A 12,973-nucleotide genomic window follows, 5' to 3' on the forward strand; every position below is an offset into this window, starting at 1 on the left:
GGGCAAACACAGGAGTCTTTGGAGAGGAGATAATAGTAATATGGAAAGTGATGGTGAGGATGGTGATGGTGTTTTCACTGGCAAAATGAAGCAGCTCATGTGTTTGCAATCAGTCTTGCCAAGCAGCTTGCCTTTGTCCTGGTTCTTTTACTGACATCAGAATCAGAGTTAGCCTATGATTAGAGAGACATTCCTTCTACTCCAATTTCACCATTTACTAAATTTAATTGCTTTAGGGAAGTTATATAACCTCTCTTGGTGTCAATTGTCTCTTTTGTAAGAGCCAAGGACTCTATGATTTAAAACATTCTATTAACCTCTAGAATTCTGTAATTCTGGATGCAACAACAAAAATAAATGAATATGTGTCAGATAAAAATATTTAAAAATTTAATTCAAGCGTGAACGAAAAATGTCTGTTCATCCTTCAACAAATGTTCAATGACCCTCACCTGTATGAAAACAATTATATTTAAATTTTTTGCATTTGGTCCTCTTTGAGGATCTAATGAAGTCAGTGTACACTCTCCTAGAAAAGTGTGTATATATTTATATGACAAAAGTTAACACGCAGTTTTGGAGAGCCCACTGACCATTTGAGAGTGAACTCCTAGGTCTCTTTGAGATCTACTGATCTTAAAAATAGAAAAAATATAAAGGACACCAAGGCATATAAAACAAGAAACTTATCCTCAAAAAATTGGGAATCGTGTTAGAGCAGGAGAATACAAAAGATAGCAAGGCTAAATGCAAAAATTAATGATAAAAAAGAAGCTCAAAGTTTATAGAGAAGGGTTGCCATTTAGTAAATTTTTGAATAAACTGTGTACTTCTGGGGCTTCCCAGGTGGTACTAATGGTAAAAAACTTGGCCGCCAATTCAGGGGACATAAGAAACACAGGTTCAATCCCTGGGTTGGGAAGATTCCCTGGAGAATGGCATGGCAACCCACTCCAGTATTCTTGCCTAGAGAATCTCATGGACAGAGGAGTCTGATGGGATACAGTCCATAGGGTCGAAAATAGTGGGACACCCCTGAAGCGACTTAGCATGCATGCATGCGTGCTAGTCCGACTCTTTGTGACCCCATGGACTTTACAGTCCATGGAATTCTCCAGGCCAGAGTACTGAAGTGGGTAGCCTATCCCTTCTGCAGGGCATCTTCCCAACCCAGGGATTGAACTGGGGTCTCCCGCATTGCAGGCAGATTCTTTACCAACTGAGCTGTTGGAGAAGCCCAACATTAATAACTTTGTAAATAATTTTCAGAAGATATTAAGCATGAAATTCTTATTTGACCACAGAAAACTTTTCACTGGCTCTGTTCATTAAGTGAACATTTCCCCACCCCCTGTTCCCCCCACATTTGAAAGTGAAACATTTGTAATCATCTAGTTACAACCAATGCATTAACCTCTCCCACTACTAGGCTTGGCTTCCTAAGACAATGACATATAAAGATATTTGGTAAAAGAAGAAAGGTGCATTGCTTATTTTTTAGTACACTCCATGATTTCCATGTACCCACCTGAGTGTATCTTAGCATGGGTCAGCGAACTGATGTTTCTCTTGATGACTCAAGGGGAATCTGTGTGTAGGTGTAGATCATTGATCACATTATAAAATAAAAATCACATTCAAAATACTTAGAAATGCAGCTTCATGGATAAATTAACATAGAAGGTTATGAAAGATATGCTGTATTTTCCTCTTTGGGGCCCTGGTGGAGAAAGCCAGCTGAGTCCTCAAAAGGCAGCATATTCATTTGCTTTATCAGGATTCAGAATACATCCGGGGCGGGGGTATACATGGTGGTGGTGGGTGGTGGGGAGGTGTTGTGGTGAGATTACTGGATTCTGTGCATGCGTATCCAGCGCCAGCCTTCTGACCATGAAGCAGGAGTGAATGTGTAAGCATTCCAGGCATGTTCCACTCTGACAGGCTTTACTCAGATCTGTTTGTTTGAGTTGCTAATGGCCTGAAGTGAAGAGAAGTGAAAGTGGCTCAGTTGTGTCTGACTCTTTGCGACCCCATGGATTATGTAGTCCATGGAACTCTCTAGGCTAGAATACTGGAGTGGGTAGCCTTTCCCTTCTCCAGAGGATCTTCCCAACCCAGGAATTGAACTGGGGTCTCCTGCATTGCAGGCAGATTCTTTACCAACTGAACTATCAAGGAAGCCCACTAATGGCCTGAAGAGAGTGTATTTTGATCTGATACAGGGAAACAAATGAGGAGACAAAAAACCAGATTAGAATCTAATACTTAAATTTTGTGATTGGTGACTAAGATATTCTTATTCTTAATAACTGTAAGTATATTTTTGTGACTGTCCTCCAAGTCCATAAATACTGTACTTAGTTATTACATTACTGGAAATTTGATTTTTATCAAATTTCAAAGATTTTTATTTATGATGTCAAAGATAATTGGTCTCCATTTAAAATGTGCACTTAACTGATAGGCCTAATACTTTAAAACTAAGATTCTCTTTACTGCTGCTACTAAGTCGCTTCAGTCATGTCCGACTCTATGCGACCCCAGAGACATTAGCCCACCAGGCTTCCCCGTCCCTGGGATTCTCCAGGCAAGAGCACTGGAGTGGGTTGCCATTTCCTTCTCCAATGCATGAAAGGGAAAAGTGAAAGTGAAGTCGCTCAGTCGTTCCCAACTCTTAGCGACCCCATGGACTGCAGCCTACCAGGCTCCTCTGTCCATGGATTTTCCAGGCAAGAGTACTGGAGTGGGGTGCCATTGCCTTCTCCGTCTCTTTACTAACCCCCTCTATAAAATAGCCATTGATTTTAAAGCAGACATGTAGATGCACCACAACATCTGTTTTTTTAATGAATCAATCTGCATAGACCTTTCTAAAGGGACTGCTCATTCAAATTTTTCTTAAATTTTTTCTCTTTAGTATTAATATGTAAACCTTTATATTTGTGTTTCATCTCCATGTTATACAACATAGCTGTAACACCAGAAATATGCCCCAAAGATGGAGACTTGGAATATTACATTAGTAACAAAGTGAAAAAAGTATTGACACATTTCTCTAAAACCAGAGTAAAAGCTTTCTAAAGAATCATTTGAATAGACCTAAGTAGTTTATCGGAGAAGGCAATGGCACCCACTCCAGTACTCTTGCCTGGAAAATCCCATGGATGGAGGAGCCTGGTGGGCTGCAGTCCATGGAGTCGCGAGGAGTCAGACACGACTGAGCGACTTCACTTTCACTTTTCACTTTCATGCATTGGAGAAGGAAATGGCAACCCAGTGTTCTTGCCTGGAGAATCCCAGGGACGGGGGAGCCTGATGGCCTGCCGTCTATGGGGCCCCACAGAGTCGGACACGACTGAAGCGACTTAGCAGCAACAGCAAGTAGTTTATAACTTAAAGATGTGCTTATTATTTAGATAATAAAACAATTAGGGTACAGTAAAGCCTGAATCAAATAATTTCATATCTTATCAGCTTGATCATATTCTTTCTCTGACCCCTCTACTTGCAAACTTCTGAAAACAGAGTTGTGAGGATTCATTAAATTATTTGTTCAAGTACCCATCATAATATTTGGCACATAAGAAATTCAGGTGAGCTGATTTTGAGTTACCTCACTATGCATCGTATAGTCAGATATTTCCCAATATGTGTGGTTTTATTGTCATTAATACTATTACAGCAAGTATATTCATCTACTTGTAAGTTATTTGGAATTTACTGGACATGATTTAATGTTAGCTCAGAATACTATATGGCATAAATAAATCACTCAACAGCATTATAAAAATATGCCTCAACTCCCAATTAGGTGCCCCATGAACAAAACAACATAACTACTATATACAACAAATACCACATTTGTCTTTCCTCAAATGCCCATGGAAATTCAGAGAACTGCTTTGCTTTAAAGTTCGGTATTAGTGTTTAAGATTCATCAGCATGTAATATCCTCCATTTATGTATTAGATACAGAAAGTAAATCATCATTGGTAAAAGTGCAGTTCCTCTTTGGTTTAACCTTTAATGGAGAGCAAAAGGGTGTCACTTTATGGATGGTCCAGAAGCAATCTCTTACATGTTCATCTGTCTCTCCCCTGCTCTTGTTGAAAATGTTTTTTGTGTTACTAATGCTTGATGAACTCAATTTCTAATCTTTAGTTATTCCACCCTTCTTGGTTTTTATTCAGATTAGGTGGCAGAATTAAAGGGTGAGTGATGAGTTTCTGCTGTGATTAAGGTAGAAATACAATTGCAGCTGGAACAAATGGATATAAAATAGCTCAGCCATATTGGAAGTCTTCCCTAGACCTCATTTTTCTTCCATTAGAGATTAGCATTGAGGCTATTTGTTGTCAAGTGTCAAGGCTTCCAGAAAATATCATCATTACCCTACTTGATTATAGATCCAGAGAGTAGGATGCAGTGATAACATATTATGCTTGCCAACTGTCAACTAAGTATCTTCCCTTCTTCCTTAGTTGTGCTCCGAAGAGATGAATATGTCTGTCTGTTTCTGAATAGTTGGAACTAGAAACTAAACATTACCATTTGAATCACTATGTCAATTATCCCAAGCTCGTTTCCAGACTCTATTTTGAGTTTGTTCTATTGGACTCAACATAAAAAACTAAGACTTAGTAAACCCCAAGATGCCATAGAGAACTATAAGAAACACCTGTGAAATGAGAGTGGGTGGGTTTCAGTTCATCAGCGGTCTGTATTTTGAAAGTAGTTGCAATTATTGTTTTCTAAACTAACATTTGCAGGTTGAAGTCTGCACAAAATATGCCTGTGTAAAAAGCAACAGAACCCAAATCACCACTGTGGAAGATACTCCAAGTGATATACCGACTCCCACAATTCATGGCATCACTTCAAGGTACCAATTCATTATCAATTAATCTAAAGAACTGACCATAAGCAATTAAAATAAAAATCAAAGCTATCATTCCTGCCATGACAATCTCATTTAGTAGATTACTATAAATATGTGTGTAAATAAAATTTTTTATATTATTAGGTATTGATCCTCAATGGACACATCCCCTAACATTTAAGCTTTGATTTTTCTGATTGTCCAGCTTCACTTCCTTTTACTTAGTAATCTGTGAAAAATGTTGGAGTGCATGGAAAAGTTGTCCTTTAGTAAATTCTTTTGTGAGGCAAATAATACAATTTTAATTAGAATGACTACCTCCTAACTTAATCTCTTTGAAAAAAAATTAGACTTAGGTATATCAGATTTTCCTAAAGCTAGAAATAGCTGTAAAATAATTAGGGGAGATAAATTATTGGATAACCTTTACAATTGTATCAGATTCTTCATGGAATCCCTTTATTTTTATGTACTCTTTTGTTGCTAAGCAATGACCACGGTTTGAAAGTGATCCTCTTTCAATTCAAAATGAGCAATTTAAGAGAAAAATGATGTAACATCAAGATTTCCAAGTCAAAAGTAATATGAAATTTTCACCTCTCTGTGTCAAGTCAAGGGCAGAGAAAGAAATCTGAGTATTCCCACATCATATTTTTGCCCTAACCAAATGAATTGCCTTTCATTTACACACACACTCGCACACACACAATTACATCCCATATACACACATGGACACTGACTGAAATAATCAACATGTTATAAAATATTTCAATTCTGAAGGATTCCTTTAGGACATATTGAAAATTATAGGTCTTTTTAAAATCATTTCAAAAATAACCTATACCGATTTGGATAACTAGTGATTGAAATAATTAGAAAAACCCAAATAATTGAATTCTTAGATGTTCAGGGCAAAGATAGTCCTTTCTTCTTGAGTATATCTTCTATCAAACACATGATGATATCTGTCTAATGTGGGGTGCATGCATGATAAGTCATTTCATTGGTGTCCTACTCTGTGATCCTATGGACTGTAGCCCTCCAGGCTCCTTTCTCCATGGGACTCTCCAAGCAAGAATACTGGAGTTGGTTGCCATGCCCTCCTACAGCTCATGTGGGATATGTTAATTAATTGATAATTCGCTCAACAGATTTTTGTCATCTATCCACATGATTGCCTACCTTTCCAGGGAAAAATGGTCAACTTTAAGGGACACCAGAGACCTTTATTTATTTTTTCAGCAAACATACTTGTGGGTGTAATAATATAAGAGACAAAGGTAATACAAAGTAGAGTAAGAAAGGGCTCTAAATTTTCACAGTTCCAGTCAACTGTGGGAGACGTTGCCCTAAACAAACATTTATAGAACAGAGTGAAATACACTATAATAAAAGTTTATAATGTGAAAGAAGTGCATTAAAAAAAAAAAAAAACCCTCAGCTCTGCCCATAATTATCAGTGAAGACATCATGAAAGATGTGACATTTGAGTTCATTCTAAAGAACTCCAGGAAGAAGTATAAGTAAGTAGGTGGATGTTGTCAAATGTCTTGTCTGTTAGCATCCCCATGACTCAAGCCTAGGTGAATGGCATAGGGAATATGTCTTAGATTACATATTTATATGTGGCTAAAAATATGTAAGGGTTTTCAGAAATTGAGCAAATATCCATTTGAGACTCTGTTTCTAAGATATCTTTAAGAAGATTCTTGTGGATGATAACAGAAAAAAATATTTTTAGTTGGGTTTAAAGATTGCTTCTCCCCAAATATATTAAATTGGTGCCAAAAACAGTTAAAAGGGCATATTTATTTTTTTTAAAAGATCAATAAAAATGACAAAGCAGATGAGAACAAGAGAAGATAGATTTTTAACACAATTATGAAGGCAACAGTTGCCTTGGGAGAGGCACTTGCCAAAGTGGTAGTTGGCAGAGGGAGATGAAGACACAAAACAAACTAATTTGCTCTGCAGAGAACCTCAGTGTCTGAGCACCTAACAGACTTTCAGTGTTGTGAATAACGGCAAGATGGAATAAAGTTCAAAGCTGAAATCGTGGGATTAGCTTAAAGTCTTTAAAAAAAAAAAAAAAAGAGTGATTGAGACCTATAATTATTCAGGGTTCTCCAGGGAAACAAAACCAAATGTGAAAACTCAGGAAACCTTGGGGTCTGGTCCCAGTCCATGTCCAAAGTTTTGAGAATTAGAGGAGCTAATGGTATAAATCTTGGTCCAAATCTGAGAGTGAGAGAAGATTGGTTAGGTCAAGTAGCCAATCAGAGAGGAGGAATTCTCCCTTCCTTCAACTTTTTCTTCTCCTCAGCCCCTCAACTGATTGGAGGGTTGAGGGTAGAGCCCAACTACACTGTGAAGAGCAATCTGCTTTACTGAGCCACAGATTCAAATGCTTACCTCATCAAAAAAAACCCTGCAGACACACCTAGAAATCATTTTTAACCAGATGTCATCAACTTTGTGGCCCAGTCAACAGAAAATTAGCCACTACAGAATTCAAGGTCCCCTACCTCTATATTATTCATCAAAGTGTTGATTTCTATTTCTCCTTGTGGCATATTCCTCCAACAGGAGATCAGAAGTTTTTTTTTTCTCAAGAAACTGAACAGAGGTATTTAGGAATTAGGGCTACTAGGCGCAATGGAGAAGGAAATGGCAACCCACGCCAGTACTCTTGCCTGGAAAATCCCATGGACCGAGGAGTGTTGTAGGCTACAGTCCATGGGGTCGCAAAGAGTCGGACATGACTGAGCGACTTCAATTTCACTTTCAGGCACAGTGGAAATCTGGGATGAAGGGAAAAGGTGAAAATCATGATAAAGTGTAGACTACAATTAGAATGATGGCACCTCAGCTGCTTTCCCCAGCTCTGGTTTTACAAACAAATATCCAGTCATAAATGTTTCCATACAGAAGGGCATTCTTCTCTGAAAAAGTCTGAGTGACTCCAGATAAAATACTTCCATAAACTAGCAGATCAGGATCCCCTAATAGAAAAGATAACTTGCCAACTGGTCACACAGTAGGGAGTTTCATCAATCAACAAGCCCCACTCATATATAAATCTTCTTGTCACCTTTTTTATCTCAAAGGTTAAAAGAAACAAAATTAAAACATAGAAATAATTCAACAGACATAGAGAAAATGCAGGATGAGGAAAAAAATACATAACAACCTCAGAGGGATAAAAAGACATCCTCTATCTATAAAAGAGCACTAAAAAAAAAAAAAAAATCCTACTTGGAAAAAATCAAAGGAAAGCAGGACTTTGGGGAGGGATATCTCATGGAAATTAAAAGTTTTAATTTTTAATTAACTGAATTAAAACTTTAGAAGAAAGTTCAAAGTCTCTGAAAGTGAAATAAAAATCAAATATGTTACTAAAAAAGAAATTAAGAAAAATCTTAAAATCCAAGAAATCAACGATTTGGATAATAAGAGTTCCAGAAAGAGAGAACAGAGGAAAAAAGGGAAGAAAATAAAGATGACAAGAAAAGATTCCCAAATCAAGATACTAGTAAGTAGATTCCAAGGTGTTATAGATGCCAGGACAATGACTGAATCATAGCCATATAAGGGGATATCATCTGGAAATTTCAAAATACCAGGTTAAAAAATTGCATACAAAAAGCTTCCAGGGAGAGAACAAGATGGCAGAGGAGTAGGTGGATGTGGGGTATATCTCTCCTCACAGATACATCAGGAATACACCTTCAGACACAGAAGTGCATGCAGAACACCAGCTGAGAGTAGACAGGAGTACCTGACCAGCAGAAAAGAATATATAGAACCACCCAAAACTCGGTAGGATGAAGGAACTAGGGGGAAAAACAGGAGTGTTAGTAGGACTGGACCTGCCCTCAGCAGTGGGGGAACTGAAGCAGGGGTCTGATCCCTACACTGGGGCAACTGTCTGAGTCAGAGGAGGAACATTTAAGGCTGAGAGTGAAACAGCTGGTCTGTGGCAGCCTAAATGGAATGAGACTCAGACAGTCCTTGCTGCAGCCATACATTCCCCAGATAGGGATGTGGGTCCACTAGAAGGCGCAATGGCTGGGAGCTGCAGTTAAGGGATTGTGGAGCAACCCCAGGGCAAGGGCTGCTGTTGACTGCGGAGAGACGGGTTGAGAGGATGTGAGGGAGGAGATTGTGGTGGGAAATGCCTGTGGAGGAAAGCCAGGCAGCCATGGAAGCCAGGCAAGATACTGCTGAGTCATGCGAGGGGGTGGAGCCATCACCATAGCCTCTCTTTCCCCACAGGCCAGCATTGGCGGCTGAGCAATAGAGAGGCTGGCCCATCAAATGCCTGATGCACCGAACTACAGAGTAGGACCCCATTCAGGTTGCCCTTTAAAGTGCCTGACATGCAGATCCACAGAATAGGACCCCAGCCGGTGGGGGGGAGGGGGGGCCTCTATGTGACTGAAGTGGCGAACAACAGAGAAGACCCCAGGAAAGGGAGCCTTCTAAGTGCCTGATGGGAGGAGCTATGAAGAAAGACTGGCCAAAGAGGCCTTCTGAAAGCCAGCTACAAGAGGCTTAAGAAAAGACTGATAGGGCCATAACTCCTGTGGTGGAGGCAGTCATATCCCTGCACACTTAGCATTGCCAGGATCCCTAAAAGCCAAGCAGCTGTGCTACCTTCACGCTCAACTTTCACTGGGGCAGAGCTGCCGCAGGCCAAAAAATGTCTCGTGTCTATGCATGCAGGCTCACTTTCAGTTCAGTTCAGTCACTCAGTCATGTCAAACTCTTTGCGACCCCATGAATTGCAGCACGCCAGGCCTCCCTGTCCATCACCAACTCCTGGCGTTCACTCAGACTCACATCCATCGAGTCGGTGTGCCATCCAGCCATCTCATCCTCTGTCATTCCCTTCTCCTCCTGCCCCCAATCCCTCCCAGCATCAGGGTCTTTTCCAATGAGTCAACTCTTCACATGAGGTGGCCAAAGTACTGGAGTTTTAACTTTAGCATCATTCCTTCCGAAGAACACCCAGGACTGATCTCCTTTAGAATGGACTTGTTGGATCTCCTTGCACTCCAAGGGACTCTCAAGTCTTCTCCAGCACCACAGTTCAAAAGCATCAATTCTTCAGTGCTCAGCCTTCTTCACAGTCCAACTCTCACATCCAGACTACTGGAAAAACCACAGCCTTGACTAGATGAACCTTTGTTGGCAAAGTAATGTCTCTGCTTTTGAATATGCTGTCTAGGTTGGTCATAACTTTCCTTCCAAGGAGTAAGCGTCTTTTAATTTCATGGCTGCAGTCACCATCTGCAGTGATTTTGGAGCCCCCCAAAATAAAGTCTGACACTGTTTCCACTGTTTCCCCATCTATTTCCCATGATTTGCGACCCTGTAGACAGTGGCCTGCCAGGCTTCTCTGTCAAGGGGGTTCTCAGTAAGAATACTGTAGCATATTTGCCAATACTGATTGCCATGTCCTTCTAGAGCACTGTATTTCCTGCTGCCCTATCCGCCAACCTTCCTGAGTACCTGGTGCTGCCAGAACCCCTGCAACTCAAGCAGCTGTACCATCTCCACAACTGGCTCTCACAGGGGCAAACCCAAGTCCTCCAGGGCAGCCTCAGGAGTAAATCCCAGTGGATGACCCACATGCAGAGGTGGAAATAAACCCACAATTGAAATCCAGGGGCAGTGTGGCTAAGAAGACTCAAAACCTTCCCACCAGCTATACAAGCTGCAGATTAAATCCAAGTGATCAACAAGGAGGGCTCTGTGTCTATGTAATATATAAAAGGACATTGAGAGCTCCCACAGAAAGAACACACCGGAGTAGGATCAGGTTAGAATCTGAGCTGCCCCCCACAGCAGGCCCAGAGATCACCACAGTGTTGGAGGGCATCCTAGGGAGGTTAGGTTGACTGTGACTCCCAGTGAGGGAAAGGACTCTGACAGCAGTGACTCCAGAAAAGCATTTATTATTCTTATGTTTTGACTTTTCTGTGGATTCTTTTCTTTCTTTTTTTCTCCCCCTGTGTTGTAGTTGTTGATTTTATTGAATTAGATTTTTATGAAATCTAAGCTTTTGAGCTTTCTTTTTTTCTCAGTCACATTTTTTAATTGTTGTTATAAACCTTTTCCTTTACATTGCTCTTTTGCAGTTCTGTGGAGTTTTCCTTTTTTCTTTTTCTTTTCTCTTTTCTTGATTATTTAGACCTATTATTTTTTTCTACATTTATTACTTTGCTTTTCCTACTGTTCTTTCCCCCTTGCAGTTACTTTTTAATGTATATAAATGTTCTTTATCTATATCTATTTAACTCTGTATACCTATTCTTTCTTTTCTTTCTTTCCATTTCTCGCAACATAGTTGTTAGTTTTCTTTTCATTGCTTTATTTCCCCAATTGGCACCTTGCTTTAGATTTGTTTTCCAGTTTGTGCTTTAGTTAGTTTTGTTCTTAACTGTTAGATATAATTTTTGGTTTCCTTCATTTCCTGGGTCAATCTATTGTACTTTATTTTTGTTGAACTGTTTTGATTTTGCATACAGGTATATATGTGTATGTGTATATTCAGTCACACTTTTCATTGTTGTTATAAACCTCTGCCTCTATGTTGGGCTTTTGCAGTTCTGTAGAGTTTTCCTCCCCCCGCCCCCTTTTTCTTCTTTTTTCTTTTCTCCTTTTTATAAGTTTTAATTTCTTTAAACCTATTATATTTTTTCTACATATATTCCTTTGTTTGCCTTTCCTTCTGTTCTTTTCCCTTGCTGTTAATCGTTAAAGTGTGTAAATCTTCCTCATCTACCTCTATTTAACTTTGCATATCTGTTTTTCTTTCCTTTCCTCGCAACATATTTGTTAGTTTTGTTTTCATTGCTTTATTCCCCATTTAGCACATTGATTTAGTTTTGTTTTCCAGTTTCTGCTTTAGTTAGTTTTGTTCTTAACTGGTATATATAATTTTTGATTTCCTTTGTTCACTGGGTCAATCTAAGGTACTTTATTTTTGTTGGACTGTGACTTTGGTCATGAGTGTATATGTATATGTGTTTATTCCAATATTTTAATTATTATTTGCCTTATTTTGTGACTGCCATTTGGCTGGGGTTCATCTTTGGTTCCTCATTTTTGGTTCCTCATTTTGGGGTATTTGTTTTAATCTCACTTAATGCTATAATGAACCATTTGTGGAATCTTCATTCCTGACCAGAGATCAAGCTCTGAGTCTTTGGAGTGGGAGCACTGACTCCAAGACCCTAGACTACCAGAAAACTAACCCTGGGAATTATCAGATAGTGAGAACTCACACCAAGGAAAACCACCTGAATACAAGACATCTCCCAACAACCAGTAGCAACCTGTGCAGGAAGCCTCATGTCAACAACAAACAAAACAAAATACAAAGCCAATCATCAGCAGACAGGATTACCTCCTCACCCAGCCTTACCCATCAGAGGAAGAAGAAACAAACAAGCAAGCAACAACAACAACAAAAACTCAGCACAAATCTCAGCCTATATGAAGCTTACACAAACCACTAGACCAACCTTAGGAGGGCAGAAACCAAAAGGAAGAAAGAATTCAACCATGAAGTCTTGGAAAAGGAGAACTCAAATACAATAAGGTAAAAAAAATTAATGAAAAGGCAGTGAAATATTACACAAATGAAGGAACAAACTAGAAACACAGAAGTCCAAATAAATGAAGAGGAAATAGGCAAACTACCTGAAAAATAATTCAGAATAATGATAGTAAAGATGATCAAAAACCTTGAAAACAAATGGAGAAAATGCAAGAATCAATTAACAAAGACCTACAAGAATTAAAGAATAAACATACAGAGACAAACAACACAATTACTGAAAAATTAAAAATACTCTAGAAGGAGTCAACAGCAGAATATCTGAAGCAGAAGAAAGAATCAGTGAGCTGGAAGATAAAATGGTAGAAATAACTTCTGAAAAGCAGAATGAAGTCAAAAGAATGAAAAGAATTAAGGATGGTCTCAGAGACCTCTGGGACAATACCAAATGCACCAACATTCGAATTATAGGGGTCCCAGAAGAAGAGAAAAAGAAAGGGTATGAGAAAATTTTTGAAGAGATTATA

General features: G+C 39.1%; 1 protein-coding gene across 1 annotated transcript in view; it reads left to right on the top strand.

The window, feature by feature from the left end:
* USH2A (usherin) overlaps positions 1-12,973 on the top strand; it is a 940,802-nt gene that overhangs the window by 667,278 nt on the left and 260,551 nt on the right. The window contains exon 49 of the mRNA XM_044943197.2: positions 4,770-4,882. Coding sequence (XP_044799132.2) covers positions 4,770-4,882 — 113 coding nt within the window. The remainder of the gene's footprint in view (positions 1-4,769; positions 4,883-12,973) is intronic.

The sequence above is a fragment of the Bubalus bubalis genome, chromosome 5, assembly GCF_019923935.1.
Source record: "Bubalus bubalis isolate 160015118507 breed Murrah chromosome 5, NDDB_SH_1, whole genome shotgun sequence".
Classification (NCBI taxonomy): domain Eukaryota; kingdom Metazoa; phylum Chordata; class Mammalia; order Artiodactyla; family Bovidae; genus Bubalus; species Bubalus bubalis.